At 43.1% G+C, this 12,605-nt stretch overlaps 1 protein-coding gene across 1 annotated transcript in view; it reads right to left on the bottom strand.

Moving 5' to 3' along the window:
• Positions 1–12,605, bottom strand: part of wdr37 (WD repeat domain 37) — a 37,242-nt gene that overhangs the window by 12,411 nt on the left and 12,226 nt on the right. Inside the window, exons 6-11 of the mRNA XM_037694129.1 lie at positions 7,038–7,176; positions 2,572–2,643; positions 2,412–2,456; positions 2,215–2,291; positions 1,894–2,128; positions 43–184 (exon numbers count right to left, since the gene is read on the bottom strand). Of these exons, the coding sequence (XP_037550057.1) occupies positions 43–184; positions 1,894–2,128; positions 2,215–2,291; positions 2,412–2,456; positions 2,572–2,643; positions 7,038–7,176 (710 nt within the window). The remainder of the gene's footprint in view (positions 1–42; positions 185–1,893; positions 2,129–2,214; positions 2,292–2,411; positions 2,457–2,571; positions 2,644–7,037; positions 7,177–12,605) is intronic.

Raw genomic sequence — 12,605 nt, 5'->3', positions numbered from 1 at the left:
CAGAAAGAGCCGTGAAACACAGGAGGGGTGTGGAAGACTCACTCCGTGTGACCCTGGAAAACGTTGACCGAGTGGATGGACGGGTCCCTGAAGTCCCACAGTCTGAAGGTGGTGTCTCTGGAGGCAGTGACCACCAGCCGCTGGGTGGGGTGGGTGCAGCAGTGGGTCAGCTCCTGGTCGTGGCCTGCACACACACAGGATTCAGATCATTTAGGGGGAGTTACTGACCTGCGATGGATAAAGGAGCACCGTGTCATCAGAGCAGCTCAATCTGTTGAGACGTGAACTAACCGTCCACACTGAGACAAACTGGAGCTATGACGATGACCTCACCGCCACCGACTGTTGAAATCTTCTTAACAGACAAAGTCAGTCACTTGAAAATCTGAACTTTTTCTCCATAAAACAATAATTTGAAATACTGGGGACGAGTTGGATGAACACGGCGGGTCTAAATCAAAGTGTTTGATGTCGTCAGGCTTCTGTTCCTGGAACTAGTCTGATCCTAAACTTGGCCAAGGGTCCAATCTGACAGTCAGGGTCTCCAGAACCACCCCAGAACCCCTCTGTGACCACCCCCAACACCACTGCTTTGAAAGAAGTGATTTCTGTGTTCTGTGAAAGTCAATACAGATTCAATTCATTCTGTCTAAAAGTGAGAAATAAAGAATTTAGGGAGTTTGTTTGTAGGACACTTATTTAAATTAAACCTAAGTGCCAACTGGTGGCCGACGGGCCAGATTTTGCCATGAGGAAGCCTCTTTCAGCCCTCAGGAGTGGGGGGGTGATGGCCCACTCCTCACATTTTACTGAAGGACAAAAACAAAGTGAGAAAACAATTAAATACAATGTTTTACTTTTATCATTGCTTACATTTAAATTAACTACCGTATTTTCTGCTGTACCCGTCACACCGCCCTGTAAGTCGCAACAGTCCAAATAGGTTGAAAAAAGTGAAAAAAATCCATCAATATGTAGCTTTGCCGTATACGTTGCATCTATTATGTGTCACTGTTGACAACCCAGAAACGTGGGCCGGTGTTGTGCCAAAAATCGATGGGCTGCCAAATGGCGGCCGCGGGAGCGTGCACGGGAGGACTTTAACAAGATTGACACTTAAAAACAATTATTTGTTTGCTCGAAATGATAGTAAAGGTGTGTCTCAGTCTAACTTTTGCTTCATAAATGCACTTTGATGATCAAAACAGCTGAATTTCCAAACCCGAATCACGGAAGCAGCAGACACGCGCAGAGGGACGAGCCTCCGCATTTCTTTAAAATTTAACAAGAAAAACACCTAAAAACAATAATTTGTTTACTCAGAATTATAGTAAAGGTATGTGTCAGTTGAACTTTTACTTAATAAATGCACTTTAATGGTCAAATTAGATGCATTTCACCTGGGCGGTGCAGCTGGTTTGACTTGCTCCAAGCAGCGAGCAGAACGAAGATGGGGATAATATGGCAAGCCGATTGTGTCATTAATAGCTGGTGATGATTCTCAGTCATACAGGACATGGTAAATTCAAAAATGTTTAATACAAAAACAAAGTATAAAGTATAATAAATAAAGTCCAATTGTTTTTGTCTTGAACTTTTTTGAATTTGTCATTATAGCCACGTTTACCTGTTACATGATACAGCGGCATGCCTTACTACTACTACTCTGCTGCCATCTAGTGGCTGAAAATGGTACTGTTCAATTTTTTTCCAGTCAGAATGAATGAAAACGGTCATATTTCAGCCAAACCTGGTTTATAAAAATGGGAAAAAATCCATAAATACATCACTTCGGCCTATAGGTCACAGGACATGCAAATTATGCAAATTAACGTGACTTATAGGCTGACAAATATGGTACACATCCCATAATGCATCAGGTGTGCCACGTACCAGTTAGCGTGTGAACCAGTTCAGACGTTTCCACTTCGTACAGATTAGCAGCACGATCCCAGGAAGCCGTCACCACCTGTCGACCTCCCACTAACCAATCAGCAGCAATCACCACGCCCTGGTGACTCTTCAGGGTCGCTGTGGCAACTCGGACCGTCGGGACCTCGCAGGGACCGTCTGCGTCCACCTCGCCCTCCTCCCTGTCCGAAGAGTCCTGGTCCTCATCGTACAGAGCCTGCAGGACAGAAACTCTTAGCTCAGCTCTCGTTTGGAAAAATTGTTTGGAAGAAAAAAGTGAAGAGTCTCTAAGAAGTTACTCACGCTGACATCTGGTGGGGGCTGGGGGGCGGGAAGCTGCACCATGTAGCGCCAGATGTGAGCCGTCTGGTCGCCGGAGGCTGCAGGAAACATGTGGAAACACACAACACACACACACACTGAGGGAGGCAGCTGCAACAGGAACACTGGAACAATCCAACCTGTTGACACACTGACTAGAACAGGCCAAATGTCTGTACCTGTGAGGGCCATCTGCTCGTTGGGGTGAAACTTGATGGAGTTCACTGCAGCAAAGACAACGATGTAACGTTTAGTCAAATACTCAAGAAGGTGTGTGAGCAAAGGTGCAACGTAAAACATGGTTTTATTAAACAATGTTGTAGATAAGCAGCGTTTTACCTGAGCCTGCATGGCCGGCGTACCTCAGCAGACATTTTCCAGTTTCTATACTCCACAGCAGAGCGGAGTGGTCTGTGAGGAGGGAGCAGATTCATGGTCAGTAACACATCATGATGGGACAGGACTGAGCCTCAGGTTCAGGCGCTTCCTCGAAAAGCTAAAAGAAAATAACTTCAACTTGAGCATTCATGACGACATTCTGAAGGGTCAGGATGGAGCTCCGGCCTTGTTTTAATGAACATCGACACCTCAACGATCAAAGCGTAACGTTATCGCACTGCAAGCCAAACATTCTGTGGTAACTTTTTATACAGTTTTAACTTCTCTCCAGTGACTCCCTGTCAAATCTAGAATTTAATTCAAAATCTTACTTCTAACCTACAAAGCTCTCAACAACCTAGCTCTATCTTATATTACAGATCTTATTGTTATCCTGATGCATGCTCAATAATCCAGGTAGAAAAATCTAAAAAAGTTAAGTCAGGTCCTCCGGACGTTCAAAAAACAAACAAAACAAAAAAACGTCCAGAGGACCTGACTTAACTTTTTTAGATCTTATTGTTCCATATTTTCCTAACAGAGCACTTCGCTCTCAGACTGCAGGTTTACTTGCCGTTCCTAGAGTTTCCAAAACCAGAATGGGAGGAAGATCTTTCAGTTATCAGGCTCCTCTCTTGTGGAACCAACTTCCAGTTTCTGTCTGTGAGGCTGACACATTATCCAGTTTTAAAACTAGGCTTAAAACTTTCCTTTTTACTAAATCCTATAGTTGGGGTCGGCTTGGGTTTCCTGAGTTATCTCTAAGTTATGCTGCTATATATCCTTAGACAGCTGGAGGACAAACTGACCACATTTCATCAAATGAATAATTTGCATTTGGAATTATTTTTATCTTAATGTGTTTTTTGTCTTTCCTCCTAGAGAGGGATCTGCCATTGTGTATCCGTTCCTCCTTCCTCTCAAACCCATCCGGTTGAAGCAGATGGCGGCTCGTCCTGAGCCTGGTTCTGTTGGAGGTTTCTTCCTGTTTAAAGGGAGTTTTTCCTTTCCACTGCCTCCTTTGTGCTTGCTCAGGGTGAGAGACTGATGAAGTGAAGACTCAAAGCAGTCTGTTGGCTCCTTAGATAAATAACGTTATTACGTGTTCAACGTGTTCAACATAATGGTACTTCCTCCAGTTATTTAACATTCAACAATGGTGTACCACAAGGCTCAGTCTTAGGACCCACCCTCTTTACAATCTACATACATAATGTAGGTAAAAACATCCCTAATGCATCCATACATTTCTATGCTGACGACACAGTTGTTTATTGTCGAGCTAAAACAGTTGCTAAGGCTTTCCAGCTTTTGAAATCTGCATTTAACTACATCCAGACTGATTTGTTCCGCCTCAAACTTGTCCTAAATGCCGAAAAAACCAAAGGGATGCTTTTTTCAAATAGGAAGTTGGTCCCAGCAGTTCTTCCTCCGATTTTATCCTCAAATGGTGTCCCCATTGAGTTTGTTGATTCCTATAAATATTTGGGTATCTTGGTCGACTCACATCTTTCTTTTAAGCTCCATGTGGAAAACTTGGTAAAGAAACTGAAAGTTAAACTGGGTTTCTTTTTCAGAAACAAATCCTGTCTAACCCTGAATGCTAGAAAATGCCTTGTATCTGTGACTTTCCTTCCATCAATTGATTTTGGTGATATTATTTACATGAACGCTCCTACAAGAACCCTGCAGATGTTGGATGCTGTCTATCATGGTGCACTAAGATTCATAACTGGCTGTGATTATCGTACCCACCACTGCACCCTGTATTCACTGGTTAACTGGACATCATTAACTTCACGCAGACTCTATCACTGGTACATTTTCATCTTTAAATCACTTCTTGGTCTGTTGCCTTCATACATCTCCTCCTACATGTCTCTGCGTGAGTGCAGCTACGGAGTGCGCTCTCAGGACATTATTACCTGCAGTGTTCCCTCAGTGAGGACTGAACTAGGCAAAAAGGCCTTCTCCTACTTTGTTCCTGTTTCCTGGAATATCTTACAAAAAGATTTGAAGCTCTCGACCTTGACCTCTCTAAGTGTCTTTAAGAATCTGTTGGACTCCTGGCAGGGTCCAATGCAGACATGTTCCTGTTTTTAGTTTTCTACATTTGTCTTGGAATCTAGCTGTTTTTTGTTTTGTTACCTTTTTCCTTTTAGCCATCCTATTTGTTAAAAAAAAAAAAAATAAATAAATAAATAAATAAATAAATAAATAAAAAACTGTAGTATGAGTTTTTATAACTGTTTATTGTTGTTACTGTTGTCCATTGTTGTCATCTTTCTTTGTTGAAATCAGGTCTCTCTTGTAAATGAGTCCTCGAGGCTCAATGGGATTTACCTGTATAAATAAAAGGTTGATTGATATTAACTGACTTTTTATAAATGTGTTTTTGTTCAGTGCCCTGAGATGACTTCTGTTGTGACTTGGCGCTATTTAAATAAACTGAATTGAACATTTTAATTCATCAAACTCAAACTGTGTAAAAACCTATTAAAAGGAGACAAAATGGCTGCTCAGAGTGAAGCCTGTCTGCCTGCGACCTGTGAAAACATTCCGTGATGTGAAGTTGGAGTCAGAGCTCTAAACAGAACTGGGTTTTCTAAATTTGTTGGATTTTCTACCTGGATTATCGAGCATGAATCAGGATAAAACTGGGTTTTAACATTTGTTTTCCCCTTGTGTTCTCGGTGGAAGTACATAAAGTTCATTGCAAATTCCATCTACGACAGAGTAGCACATTATTCCAGATATCGAGCCACATCCATTGGTATTTTGTGCATGTTATTTTCAAAAGTTGCATGAAGAGCAGCAAATTCAAAATTGTGATGCATGAAAAAAATAATAAGAGTGCCAGTGATGTTCTGTCAGTAACAGTAAAGAGGAGGACCTCTGGTGGTCATGACTGTCGCAGCAACATTATTTTGTACCTTTAGTCATCATACCAACACGGGGAAATGACACACTAGACTGTGTATATACTAACATAAGAAACACATACAAAGCCATACCCCAGCCCCACCTCAGCCTCTCTGACCACATTCTCCATCTTTATGGCCCCCATCTACCTCCCCACGCTGAGACATTCCAGACCCAGAAACCCTGGTTGAACGCAGAGGTCCATATCCTGCTGAAAGCCAGGGATACTGCCTTCAGGTCTGGCGACTCACAGGAACTGGGAGGACAAGGAAAGAGCTGGCTACTGGTATTAAGAGGGCCAAAGCAACTTACACATGGAAGATCCAGGGACGTTTCTCCTCACAAGACCCACGGAGCATGTGGAAGGGCATTAAGTGCATCACAGACTATAAAAGCAGAGGTGCACAAACCCCTAAGGGCCCATCATTGCCTGATGCTCTTAACAGGTTGTTTGCATGCTTTGAAGACCCAAATAGACCACCCAGCACCAGATTCACCTCACCATCTAAAGAGGAGTTCCTCAGCGTGACCTCAGCAGAAGTAAGGAAGACCTTCAGGAGGATTAATCCTCACACAGCAACTGGTGCAGACAACAAGAAGGTGCTGAAAGACGGTGAGGTGCTGGCAGACATCTCTAATGCCTCCCTCACCTTGGCAAATGTTCCCACCTGCCTGAAGACTGCCACCATCATCCCAGTTCCTAAGAGCTCCACAGTGACTGGTCTGAATGACTATCTGCCAGTGGCCCTCACCCCAATAGTCGTTAAATGCTTTGAAACACTGGTCATGACCCACATCAAAACAACCATCAACATTAGCGAGGACCTTCACCAGTACACATACCGCAAGAATCAATCAACAGAAGATGCCATCTACTCTGTGCTCCACACTGTTCTCACCCACCTGGAGCAGAAGGACTCCTACGTCCGTATGCTCTTTGTGCACTTCACATCCACCTTCAACACCGTGATTCCCCAGACCCTGATAGAAACCAAACCTTTAGCGTCTACATGAGTTTTTCCATAGAAGTTAGCATTAAGCTAGCGGGCCAGGTTTATTCATTTAATACATAGTGTTCCATAAATGCGTTCAGAAACCAAATGTAACTGAGACACGTTTCATCGTTTGTCTTTCAGTTTTACGGTGAGTCTTCAGTAAAGCTTGGAAGAGAATCCCAGCGTATGGCTTTTCTTCAGGAAGACTGTTGTCTATCTGTCGAGCTTGTCTTCACATACAAGCAGGGGCAGAATAGTGCCTTAATTCTTAACCATGACTTCCCTTAAACATTTGCACTAAACAAGTCGTGTGTGTAGCAGAGGCCATTAATCTTAATAAACATGACTCTCATTTATTGAATTTTGCACCAAAACAGCATCATACTTAATCAGACAGTGATGTATAGGTGTAAATATCACCTGCAGCACCTTTACCACCGTTCTCTTCCACTGTGTGTGTGTACAATAAAAACATTACATGTCTATGGTCTTTATTAAATGGTGGTGTACCTGCAGAGGCGGTGCCAAGCACCACAGGCTGCGTTCGGGTCACACTGAGGTCCCAGATACCATCCCGGTGGCCCACATACTCCTTCAGCAGCTGGCACAGAGCCCGGGAGCCGGCCGTGGCTTTGAAACTGGACACAATCTGCAGAAGAAGGGACGAGACTTCTGAAATACCAAACTACCACAATAACGTCTCCTGATGCATGCTCAATAATCCAGGTAGAAAAATCCAAAAAAGTTCAATCTGGTCCTCTGGACATTCAAAAAAACAAAAGCAAAACAAAGCAAAAAAAATCTAGAAACGTTTCGTCTCTCATCCAAGAGACTTCCTCAGTCTGAGGTGCTGTTTTCAGCTCAGTCTCTTAAATAGCACCTTCTTAGAGTGGATCAACCAGTTTGCTGCTGATCACAGCCACAGAATCAGCCATCCACAATAACAAAATGAAAGAGGCTGAAGCAGAACAGCTCAGAATCAAAGTTTCATCCTGCCTCAGCAATGCCAAACCACCACCTTCCAACATCAGTAGAGAGGAGAGGGATGCACTCACCACTCTTAGCAAGGACAAAAACATCATCATTCTCCCAGCAGACAAAGGAAGGTGCACAGTGATTTTGAACCAGAAAGACTATCATGAGAAAGTTATGACACTCCTTAGTGACTTAACCACTTATGAACCTCTGAAAAGAGATCCAGGAAGTGGTTACAAGAAGAAGTTAATAGATTGCCTGAAAAATTTGGAGCAGGACAAGGCTATTGACCGTATTCTGTACCACAGACTGTACCCAGGGGAGGCCACACCTAGTCTGTATGGTTTACCTAAAATCCACAAACAAGGTGTACCTTTAAGACCAATTGTTAGCATGATTAACTCTGTCACTTACAATGTTTCCAAATATCTGGCGTCTGTACTCATCCCTTTAGTTGGCAGCTCAGAACACCACATACAGAACACCATGGACTTTGTGGATAAGGTGAGGGATGTCATCATGGAGACTGATGAAACAATGGTCTCTTTTGATGTCACATCACTCTTTACGTGCATTCCTGTTGATGATGCAGTAGAGGTGGTCAGTTTAAGATTAAAATCAGACACCACTCTGAGCAGCAGGACCACGCTTTCCACAGAACAACTGTGTCAACTCTTGAAACTGTGCCTGCAGTCAACCTACTTCACATATGGGGAGCAATATTATAGGCAGAAACATGGGTGTGCTATGGGGTCTCCAGTTTCTCCTATTGTTGCCAACCTGTACATGGAGGAGGTAGAAAAGAGAGCCTTGACGTCCTTTTCAGGGACACCACCAAGTCATTGGTTCAGGTATGTTGATGACACCTGGGTTAAAATTAAATCTCAGGAAGTCCAACATTTTACTGACCACATCAACTCTGTGGATAAATACATCAAGTTCACACGAGAAGATGTAAAAAATGGCAAGTTGGCTTTCTTGGACTGTGAGGTCTCAGTCTCGGATAGAGGACATTTGCAAACCGAGGTTTACCGCAAACCCACCCACACAGACCAGTATTTGCAGTTTGACTCCCATCACCCTTTGGAGCACAAGTTAGGAGTCATCAGGACTCTGTATCACAGATCAGACAGCATCCCCACTAGCTCTGGAGCCAGGCAGAAGGAGAAATCCTACACAAAACAGGCTCTAGAGCAATGTGGATATCCTAACTGGGCCTTCCTGAAAGCAGAGAAGAAACCCAAACAGGACTCCAGTCAGCCATCAGGTGAAAAGGAGGAACCCAGACCCAGACCGTGGTCATTCCATATGTTGAGGGGGTATCAGAGAAACTGAGACGTTTATTTTCCAAACATAACATCCCAGTGGCTTTTAAACCCCAAAATACATTACGGCAAAGACTGGTTCATCCCAAAGATCCAGTCCCCCGGCACAAACAGAGTAATATTGTGTATGCTGTTCAGTGTCAGGAGGGCTGTGATCAGTCTTACATCGGGGGAAACTAAACAGCCACTGGCCAAAAGGATGGCCCAGCACAGAAGATCAACATCATCAGGCCAGGATTCTGCGGTCTACACTCATCTCCAGGCCAGCGGTCACTCTTTCAAGGATGAAGATGTTCACATCCTGGACAGAGAGGAACGATGGTTTGAGAGAGGAGTAAAGGAGGCCATCTTTGTGAAAAGAAACCGTCCATCATTAAACAGGGGTGGAGGCCTCCGGGTTCAACTGTCCCCCTCTTACAATGCTGTGATTGCTAGTATCACTCAGCCCTCTGTGAGTAGTAAACAGCCATCAGTGTGCTAATGATCCATTGTTAGGCTGATGGTCCTTCTTGAGCATGTGATCAGCTGGTTTTGGTTGTCAGCAGCAAAACTGGTTGATCCACTCCAAGAAGGTGCTATTTAAGAGACTGAGCTGAAAACAGCACCTCAGACTGAGGAAGTCTCTTGGATGAGAGACGAAACGTTTCTAGATTTTTTTTTGCTTTGTTTTGCTTTTGTTTTTTTGAATGTCCAGAGGACCAGATTGAACTTTTTCGGATACCACAATAACGCTTAAATCGTTTAGTTAGTTAGCAGCAAACAACTCTGTTACTGAAGTAATCACATGGTCACGTTTCAGGCTGAGCTGATATTAGACGAGCAGATCAATACTGTGCATCAGATCAGAGTTGTTTGGGTGCAGCTCGGCTTTATTCATAACAATATACCAAAACGTTCAGCTCTTTCTGGACAATCCTGCTGTGACTTTTGGTATTGGTGCAACTTTAGCTGTTTGAAATATTTAGCCTTTTCTGCCATTTTTTTCCTCATAAAAAATGAATTGAGCTCATTTTACATCCTTCAGATCTTTAGATCTGAAGATCTTCAGATCTTTAGATCTGAAGATCAGTTCCTCCAAATCTGAGGCCATGGTCTTGAGCCAGAAAAGGGTAGAGTGCCCTCTCCGGGTCAGGGAGGAGGTCCTACCCCAAGTGGAGGAGTTTAAGTATCTAGGGGTCTTGTTCACGAATGAGGGAAAAATGGAGGTGAGATCGATAGGTGGATAGGTGCAGTGTCTGCAGTGAAGCAGGCGCTGTACCGGTCTGTCGTGGTGAAGAGAGAGCTGAGTCAAAAGGCGAAGCTCCCAATTTACCGACCGATCCACGTTCCTACCCTCATCTATGGTCATGAGCTTTGGGTTGTGACCGAAAGAACAAGATCTCGGATACAAGTGGCCAAAATGAGTTTTCTCCGCAGGGTGTCTGGGCTCTCCCTTAGAGATAGGGTGAGAAGCTCGATCATCTGGGAGGGACTCAGAGTAGAGCCGCTGCTTCTCCACGTCGAGAGGAGCCAGTTGAGGTGGCTTGGGCATCTGGTTAGGATGCCTCCTGGACGCCTCCCTGGTGAGGTGTTCCGGACACGTCCCACCGGGAGGAGACCCAGAGGAAGACCCAGGACACGCTGGAGGGACTATGTTTCTTGGCTGACCTGAGAACGCCTCGGGATTCCCCCGGAGGAGCTGGACCAAGTGGCTGGGGAGAGGGAAGTCTGGGCCTCCCTACTTAGGCTGCTACCCCCGCGACCCGACCCCGGATAAGCGGAAGAAAATGGATGGATGGATGGAGATCTTTAGAGCTGTTAACCTTTTACTGCTCCTTTTACATTTTGTTCTGCTTCAGCTACTTTCTGCTTCCTTCTGCAAATTTAAACTTTTTCAGCTCCTTTCAGCTTATTTCAGCTAACTAGAACATTTTTTGTGCTTCATCTAACTTCTTTCTGTTAATTTCAGCTTGTTATGGTCCTTTCAGTTAATTTCTGCTAGTTCCAGATTTTCTACCATTTCAGCTACTTTTTCAGCTGTTTTAATGCTAATTTAAGCTTTTTCAGCTAATTCTACATTTTTTTTCCCCACTCATTTAAACTTTTTTCAGCCTACTTTATCAAAAATGTGCTCTCTCCACTTCCTTCTGGTAATTTCAGCTTCTTTCTGCCTTTTTAGCTACTTTTCACCTGTTTATTGCCAAATTCAGCGTTTTCAAATAATTTCCACTTTTTTGTGCTAATTTCTGCTACTTTCAGCAAACATGTTTTCTTTTTGCTTTCTTCTGCTAATTAAAGCTTGTTCTACCTTTTTAGCTACTTTTCTTTTAGAATTTTTAAGCTAATTTCAGCCAATTTCAGATGAATTACAAGGGTTTGTGGTAATTTCTGCTGCTTTCAGCTGAATTAACTTCTTTATGCTAATTTCAACGTGTTATGTTCCGTTCAGCTTTTTTCAGCTAGTTTCAGCTTATTCCGCTAGCATTTAGCAGTTTTATGCTAACTTTCACCTTTTCACCTAATTCCACATTTTTTTAGATAATTTCATCTCCTTCTGCTTCATTCTGGTATTTTAAGCGTCTTTCTGCCTTTTCAGCTGCTTGTCAGCCTTTTTAACATTTTCAGCTATTTTTAGCTAATTTCGTGCTCATTTCTGCTCATTTAAACCTAATTGAGCAAATATGTGTTCTTTCTGCTTTCTTCTGCTAATTTGAGTTTGTTCTTCCATTTTAGCTACTGTACATTTCAGCATGTTTTAGCTAATTTCAGCTGTTTTTCAGCAAGTTCTGCAATAACCATTAACACACCATTTTTACAGGAAATACATTTTCTCTAGTTGTCAGTCAGAGTCAGAGATTCTTTACTGTCATTCGCACCACATGTGGTACATGTGGTAGAGTGAAATTATGTACATGTATGTATTATTGTTAAGTCCAGTTTCTGCAGGATTACATGAGCACTCTGGGTTTAGCACAGAACAAAATGCTACAACTTAATCAAACGCTGCTGCTCATGTGTTGTGCATTCTGATTGTTAAATAATCTTATAACGGCTCTTCCTGCTGCAGAAACTCTTTTTAGCTTCTAAGTGCATCGTAATTAGTACAAGACCTCTTTATAATGTTAGAATTACATATTTAAATGTCTTAAATTTCAATGAGAAGTCTGAAGTCATGTTTCCTCCCAATGGTCCAATCAAGAACCACTGCATCGACCTCTCCTCTCTAGCCTCGTCTCTATCAAACGTTTACAACTGGTTCAAAATGCTGCAGCCCAATTTTTAACTGGTATTGGCAAAAGAGAGTACATTACTCCAGTTCTGGCCTCCCTTCACTGGCTCCCAGTTCACTTTCAAATTCATTTTAAAATCCTTCTGTATGTTTTTAACTCTCTCAACAGTTCTGCCCCCTCCTATCTCACTGATCTGCTGCAGCCATATGTCCCACAGCGATCTCTGAGGTCAGCAGACCAGATGCTTCGATTGGTTCCAGGAACTCATCTTAAGTTCAGAGGTGACAGAACCTTCTCTGTTGCATGTCCAAGACTGTGGAATGAGTTACCGCTACATGTCAGGCAGGCCCTCTCTCACTGTTTTTAAGTCTTGTTTGAAAACTCACTTTTATTCCCCTGGCTTTTGACACTGCGAGTTGATTTTAACTTGTCTGTATTCTATAATCTTAGTCATTTAGTTCTTATCTTCACCTCTGTGGATCTATGTATTTTATCCTGTGTCCTTTGCTTGATTGTTTCTGCTGTACAGCACTTAGGTCGGCCTTGTTGCTGTTTTTAACTGCTTTATA

Source organism: Nematolebias whitei, chromosome 20 (genome assembly GCF_014905685.2).
Source record: "Nematolebias whitei isolate Nwh7 chromosome 20, NemWhi1, whole genome shotgun sequence".
NCBI lineage: Eukaryota > Metazoa > Chordata > Actinopteri > Cyprinodontiformes > Rivulidae > Nematolebias > Nematolebias whitei.
This window is presented reverse-complemented; position numbering and strand designations above follow the sequence as displayed.